The sequence below is a fragment of the Myotis lucifugus genome, unplaced genomic scaffold (assembly GCF_000147115.1).
Source record: "Myotis lucifugus unplaced genomic scaffold, Myoluc2.0 scaffold_332, whole genome shotgun sequence".
NCBI classification, from domain to species: domain Eukaryota; kingdom Metazoa; phylum Chordata; class Mammalia; order Chiroptera; family Vespertilionidae; genus Myotis; species Myotis lucifugus.
Window position 1 is genome coordinate 62,047 of NW_005871380.1, and position 6,613 is coordinate 68,659.

Genomic DNA, 6,613 nt, shown 5'->3' on the forward strand with positions numbered 1-6,613 from the left:
GGGCATTAGGTGTCACATTTTCTGTCACACGTCGGGTTTGTGGTGGGGCCAGAGCTTGCTGTGCTGCCTCGATGCTGCAAGTGCTCTGCCCACCCCCCTTTGCCTCCTTGTCCAGTCTCTGCCTGAGTGGGCTAGACGTCCCCTTGGCTACTGCCACACATGGAGTGATGCTTTGGTGATGATGGGGAGGGCCGGGGACTGAGCCCTTCCCTTCAGGGACAGGGCTAGGCGGCTGCCTTCGCTGCAAGGCCAGGGTGGCCTTGCTTCCCTCAAGTGCACGGCCCCTCCTTCCTGACCCAGACCGGGGCTTGTGCCAGGCAGCCTTGCAGGGTGACTGGGTGTCTGTCTAACACCTTCCCATATGGCTCCGGGTCCCGCATGGGGATAGGCGGTGAGGAGCAGCATCCAGGGGGCAGGGATGTCCATTGGCCCAGGCGGTTGGGAAGTTGACGAGTGTTTGACCTGCGTCATTCACCTGATTCTGTGTTGTAGGCCTCTGGTGACCTTCGATCTTTTGGGCGATGACCAGTTGGTTCTGGGGAGACTGGCCCACACCTTAGGGGCCCTGATGTACCTGGCTGTGAATACCACGGTGAGCTGGGAGCTGCAGCTGATGGCCCCCACTTGCGTAGATTGTGTGCCAGCAGTTTGTTCTTCCCGTGGTCCACACTTTGGCCCTAGGGACAGGAGTGTTTGCACCTGAGGAAAGTGTCCAAGGTGGGGACTGCTGGGTGCCAGGACTCATGCCCATTGGCCTCTGCTGTTTCAGGTGGCGGTGTCAATGGGCAAGGCTCTGCTGGAGTTCGTGTGGGCCCTTCGCTTCCATGGTGACACGTGAGTGGCCAGGGACTGAGGGCAGTGGCCCCACGTGGACACGGGTGGGCTCTGAATCCTAGAAAGTGGAAATGGGGCTGATGGTGGCTCCTAGGGGTGGCCGAGAGGCAGCTTGGCCCTGCAGTAAGAAGGCGGGCGGGGCCAGGCATGCTTTGTTGCCGGCATGGCCGCTGTGCTCGGAGGAAAATCGGGGTCTCCCTACCTAGCCTGTGGCTCCATTGGGGCTTAGCCCTCACCTTGCTCAGCAGCTACGTGCGCCGGGGCTTGCTGTCTGCCGTCTCCTCCGTCCTCCTCAGCGTCCCGGCTGAGCGGCTGCTGGAAGACCTACCAGATGAGCTGCTGGAAGCCCGGTCATGGCTGGCAGGTGAGCGCGGGGCCCCAGGCTGCAGTTGCAAGGTGGGCGGGAGGCCAGTGCAGCCTGGAGGGTGCCGGCGGCCGTCAGGGTGCAGGGAGCACCGTGGGGATTCCCCGAGCTGAGCGAGCCCCAGTCCACGGCCGTGTGTGTCCCCCAGTGTGGGGATTGGAACATGGCCATTGTTGGGTCACTCGGGAGTCCTGCAGGGTACCTGAGAGAAGGCGCCCTGATGTGGGAGATGGCATCTGTATTCATTCTGGAAAATTCTAACTCAGAAAAGTTAGAAGACTCATAAAGTGAGCACTATGTACCCTCCCTAGATTCACTGATTATTAGTGTTTTGACATATTTTGTCCCCATCTTCCTCACCTACATGCTCTTTTTAAGAAGTCTGTTGTATACTTACCTGGCGGGAGAGAGACCATGGTCACGAAGGTGGTTTTCCCAGGGCGAGGCTTAGCCATTGCCCTCCGGATGTGCTGACCTCGGTGATGTCCCCAAATGTGGGAAACTCGACTGCATAATTTGTGGTAGCGGGGTAAAAAAAACAAAAAAGTCTTGTGATGAGTATAAGCTCCCACCTGTAGCCAGCTGAGCCTGCCTCAGAGACCCCCCCACCCCACCCCCACCCCAACTTCTACCCTCGGCACACGGCTGGGACTGGACCATTTAATCTACGGCCACACTTGAGGGCCCAGTGATGCGAGGACGGCCTTTTTCTTTCTGCCGGATCCCGGGTCCAGCCCAGGGTCCCGAGCTGTCCTGCACCCCCAGCTCCTCCAGTCCACTGTCCCCAGTGTCTTTCGTCCTGTTGGTCGTGTGCAGAGCCCCTATGTGGGTTTCTCTGATTATGTCTCATGTCACATGTCTGCACGATTCTGGGCGGTGCCTGGGCTTTCTCGGGGTCTCGTGCTGCAGGCGTGTGGCATCCAGCGACCCTCGTCCATGGTCTTGGGTGCAGGCTCCTTCCCTGGGGTGAGAGCTGCAAGCTTGGAGTGGCTTTGTGGAGGCGGGTGTGTTTACCCTCCCTCTGCCTCCCCACCTGCTGGAGTTCCCAGCGCGGGTGGAGGGGAGCATTGCTTCTGCTCAGGGACCCAGTGAAGGCCCTTTGCTGGCATCTAAGGTGCTGCTCTCACCGGGGACCTCAGCAAAGGGTCTGGGGCCTGAAGCCCAGGGCAGCTGGCCACGCCGGGCCCCCGTGGGGCCTCCTTCAGGAAGACTTAATGAAACACAACTGAAGAGGGCGGCTGCTCAGCACCGTGTAATGCTGTGCTCTGGTGTGATTCCCCTCTTTGGCAGACGTGGCTGAGAAGGACCCGGATGAGGACTGCAGAATGCTGGCCGTGAAGGCGCTGCTGCTGCTGGAGAAACTCAAAGACAAGCTCCTCCCACTGTCTCCTCCTTAGTCCCTGGGCACCATTCCCACTGGAAGAAGGAAGGCCGGGAGGGCCGAGCACAAGGCCCGCGGAGCCAGGCTGACGTGTGGGCTTTGTGGTGCAGCCCCTCGTGGATGGGCTGTCACCTGGTCCTGAGCGTGCAGGCAGGAAGGCCCCGCCTGCGCTGTTTATAGCCCAGAAGGTCTGAGTGCTCAGCCAGGAGTCCACGCAGGGCCTCTGGTACTGCCCCAACGACAGCAGCCTGAACTCGGTGGGGGGCTCCCGAGGAGCCGGCGCTGCAGGTGGCGGCAGGGGAGCGGGGGAGGGTGCTGCTGCTCAGGGCCTGGATGTGCTCCAGTGGGAGCTGCCAAGATCGGCAGAGCAGCGGGCTGCTGGGCCCCTGTGGGCTTCTTGGCATTGTGTCCTCAACCCCTCTCCTCACCTAACGGCAGGTTATGTTAAAAAAACAACAAAGAAGAATAAAAAGGAGCTACAGGTGCTTTGTGGTTGTCATTGCTCGGACAGGGACCTCCGTGCCTACACAAGCCCTCTGCAGGGGAGACATGAAAACGTGGGGCAGGAAGGGGACACACGCCTCTGAGGAAATAAACTTTATTAGAAGAGCTTCAGCGGCCGGTGGGTGGAGCCCGGGGCTCCCCTCCCCTCAAGATGTCGTGGTGCCAGCTCTTCCCTCACAGTGGGAGCTGGTGCCAGGGCACAGGCTGCCTGACAGAACCCACCACTGGCCGCTCTGGTGTCTGCTCAGGATGGCCCTGGGGTCAGGAACTGTGTATCTTGCTGGAAACTGTTGGATGCATGTCAGGCAGCCTTCTTGGGTGCTGGGAGGAGGCACAGTGAACATATTAATGTCTTCAGTCTGCGAAGTTCTAGAAGTTTCTGAGGCTTCAAAATCTGTGCTTGGACAATGCCATGGGAAAAAATGAACCAACTCCCTCAACAGTAAAGGGGCTAAACCAAAGTTCCGAAGGACCAGAGACGTGGAAGGGATGCTTAAAATTGCATACTCCCTTCTAAGCAGGCCGCCTGTGCCCTGGGCCCTCCAGCTGTGCTCAAACACTAAAGTCTTTTCAAAAAGACAGGCTCTTGTGCGACTGGTAACTAGGACGTTCCAGAAGAGCTGTCGCAGCAGCAGCCCTCAGAGGTCATTCTCCACCTCCTCCATCACCTCCTCATCCGCCTCCTTGGGGTCCTCCATGCTGCTGTGGTGGACCCGCTCCGGCACGACGCGCGCCAGAGGGATGCCCAGGCCCTGGTGCACGGCGTCCACGGTCCGCTGGTTCACGTAGTAGGACAGCTTGGCGGGGGGCAGCCGCCTCCGCATCTCCTCCAGGTACTTGTAGGCCTGCGTCACACAGAACAGCCATGACGGGGTTAGTTCACATCAGAACCGAGGGCCCACGCCCTTCGCTGCAATGGTTCCTTGAACTCCCGACCCCGGAGGTCAGAGGAAAGCTGTCCCTACTTCTGGAGGGAGGGACTGGGTGCCATCTGCGACTTCCCGGCCTTTCTAAGGGTGGTGGTGTTGGGACAGCCCGCGCAGGCTCTGATGGCCGGTGCTGTAAGCTGTGGTCGGCACGACCAGCTGGACAGGTACAGCCAGTTTCCTGGGAGCACTGAGCAAGCGGCCCCAGTGCTCCCAGGGAGAGGATCTGTCAGCACACCCAGGGAGGCTTGGACGGAAGGATGGGGTTCACACCTCCATCTTTTCCATGTATGTTGGGGCACAGGAGTCTGGTTGGAGGACAGGTAGCAATATGTACATGGTTGGTCTTACTTATTTTGACCAAGCATCCAGTGTACCCCAGTTGATTAGGCCTACGATTAATGTGAGTCTTTGTATGTATGGTCCTTGATCCTAGGTCGGTAAATTGGAATTGTCAGTGTTTAACTGTGGAACTTCCTCTGGACCTGCCAGTGGGAATATGTGGTAGAGCAGGAGGGTGCCACCTAGAGCAGCTCCGGGCTGGGGGGTCTGAGGTAGAACCGGAGTGCTTACATCTGCTTCGCCTGCCCACACCTGGGAACACCTGCCCATACCTACCATGCCTAACCACACTGGCCTATACTTGCCCATATCTGCCTACACCTGCTGTGCCTGCTCACAGCTGCCATGTCTGCCTGCACCTGTTAACACTCGCTATACCCATTCACCCGCAGGAAGGGCCACACATGAGGATGGAGGAACAGGGCCTCATGTGGCTTCTAAGACTTACCCACAAGGTACACTTTATATCAATTCAGAATGTGATAAAAATTTCTAGGAGCTTTTAATTTTTCTTTAGGAGGAATAACGATCAGATATTAGTATTGATTTGTTTTTAATCTTCACCTGAGGATATTTTCCCACTGGATTTTAGAGAGAGTGGAAGGGAGAGAGGAGGGGGAGGGAGGGAGGGGGAGAGAGAGAGAGAGACAGAGACAGACATTGATGTGAAGAGACACACTGATTGGTTGCCTCCCATATGCACCCTGACAGGGCTGGGGATCGAGCTTGCAACCCAGGTACATGCCCTTGACTGGGAATGGAACCTGTGGTCTACGAGCCCAGGCTCTAACCACTGAGCCCCTGGCTAGGGCAGCTCTTAGTATTTCTTAAGGATGATAAAAACTTTTAGAGCAATTTTATTTTGGACCAAAATAACTAAGATAGTAAAAGTAAATAAAAGATAAAGATTACAAAGATAAAAATATAAAGATGGTTTTTGGAGGGATGGGGGATGGGCAGAGTACAGCCCCCCAGGAGTTCGCAGACCAGAGGTAGAGGACAGCCACACTGGAAGTGGCTTCTGTAGGAATTTACCACTTGCCTGCACGCAGGACACAGCACTAAGAAGACTGAGGCCAGCCCAGGGTGGTGAGGGTAGCTGGAGCTGCAGGGGGAGACGAGGTCTGGCAGCAAGAAGTGCCTACACTGAGGCCCTCACTGGTTTGGTTCAGTGGATAGAGCTTTGGCCTATGGACTGAAGGGTACCGGGTTCGATTCTGGTCAAGGGCACATGCCCGGGTTGCAGGCTCCATCCCCAGTAGGGGGCGTGCAGGAGGCAGCTGATCAATGATTCTCATCATTGATGTTTCTATCTTTCTCTCCCTCTCCCTTCCTCTCTGAAATCAATAAAAATATATTAACTAAAAAAAGAAAGAAAGAAGTGCCTACACTGAGAAGGGAAGAGAGCAGAGCTGAGGAGGGAAGAACTAGGTGGTCAGAAAGGACCCAGCGGTGTAACTGCTTGGTCTCAGAGCTGATTTCTTCAATAAAGGGCGGGAGCAGAGTTTCTGGAAGACATGGTCACCAAAGACAAATGAAGGACAACAAAGAAATGTAACTGCCATCTGACCCCTGAAGATATCACTGTCCCACCGTCAGGACTTGACTCTCAACAGGCAGTGAGAACTGAGTGGGCGGGAGGAAAACGAAGAAAGAAGTTTGGGGGAGAGAGAGAGAGACATTGATGTGAGAGAGACACATCGACTGGCTGCCTCCCACACACAGCGCGACGGGGGGCAGAGGATGCAGTGGTCCGAGCATCTTCACAGTCCAATTTTGTCTCACTTTTTCTCCTTGTCGAGATTGGATTTAGAGTTGTTTTCTCCCAACAAAAACATGGGTGAGTGGACATGGTGGGGGGGGGGGGCAAAGAGGAAATAAGTGCTTAGGTCAGGAAATCCGGGTTTCATGGTGCTGACCTTTCACACTGCGGGGAGCTGCTGCTGAATTCTGGAAATTTCCTGTGAATTCTGGAACCCTCCGCTAATGAGGCTGGCAGAGTTCACTAGCAATATTTCTGAAACAAACTTGTCAATACTCAGTTTGTGAGACTGAGGAAGGGGAACCGAGAGATTCCTTGGGGTCACTGTAGTCTCACCAGAAAAACTATCTGGGAGTTAAGGCAGCGGGTGGCCGAAGGAGATGTTGCAGGCGGAGCAAAGTCTATATGACGCCCCGTGGAACACAAAGGAAAAATGCATCCAGGAATAACTGTTACGTTGGTTATCAGAGGCTTATGATGGAGAAGAATGAGGAGGAAAG

The 6,613-nt window shown here is 56.0% G+C and overlaps 2 protein-coding genes and 1 pseudogene across 5 annotated transcripts in view; 2 read left to right on the top strand and 1 right to left on the bottom strand.

The window, feature by feature from the left end:
• The window catches only part of TELO2 (telomere maintenance 2), a 14,085-nt gene extending 11,019 nt beyond the window's left edge, over positions 1-3,066 (top strand). For 3 of the 4 annotated variants that reach the window (XM_023764493.1, XM_023764492.1, XM_023764494.1), the window contains exons 18-21: positions 493-592; positions 770-834; positions 1,080-1,198; positions 2,489-3,066. In XM_023764493.1, the coding sequence (XP_023620261.1) occupies positions 493-592; positions 770-834; positions 1,080-1,198; positions 2,489-2,595 (391 nt within the window). In that variant the 3' untranslated portion in view covers positions 2,596-3,066. The remainder of the gene's footprint in view (positions 1-492; positions 593-769; positions 835-1,079; positions 1,199-2,488) is intronic. The other variant, XM_006100867.3, reaches the window with a different exon arrangement.
• On the top strand, positions 1,588-1,770 carry LOC111828334 (annotated as a pseudogene).
• A 93-nt stretch (positions 3,067-3,159) lies between the features above and the next one.
• The window catches only part of IFT140 (intraflagellar transport 140), an 89,509-nt gene continuing 86,055 nt past the window's right edge, over positions 3,160-6,613 (bottom strand). Inside the window, exon 30 of the mRNA XM_006100869.3 lies at positions 3,160-3,928. Coding sequence (XP_006100931.1) covers positions 3,722-3,928 — 207 coding nt within the window. The 3' untranslated portion in view covers positions 3,160-3,721. The remainder of the gene's footprint in view (positions 3,929-6,613) is intronic.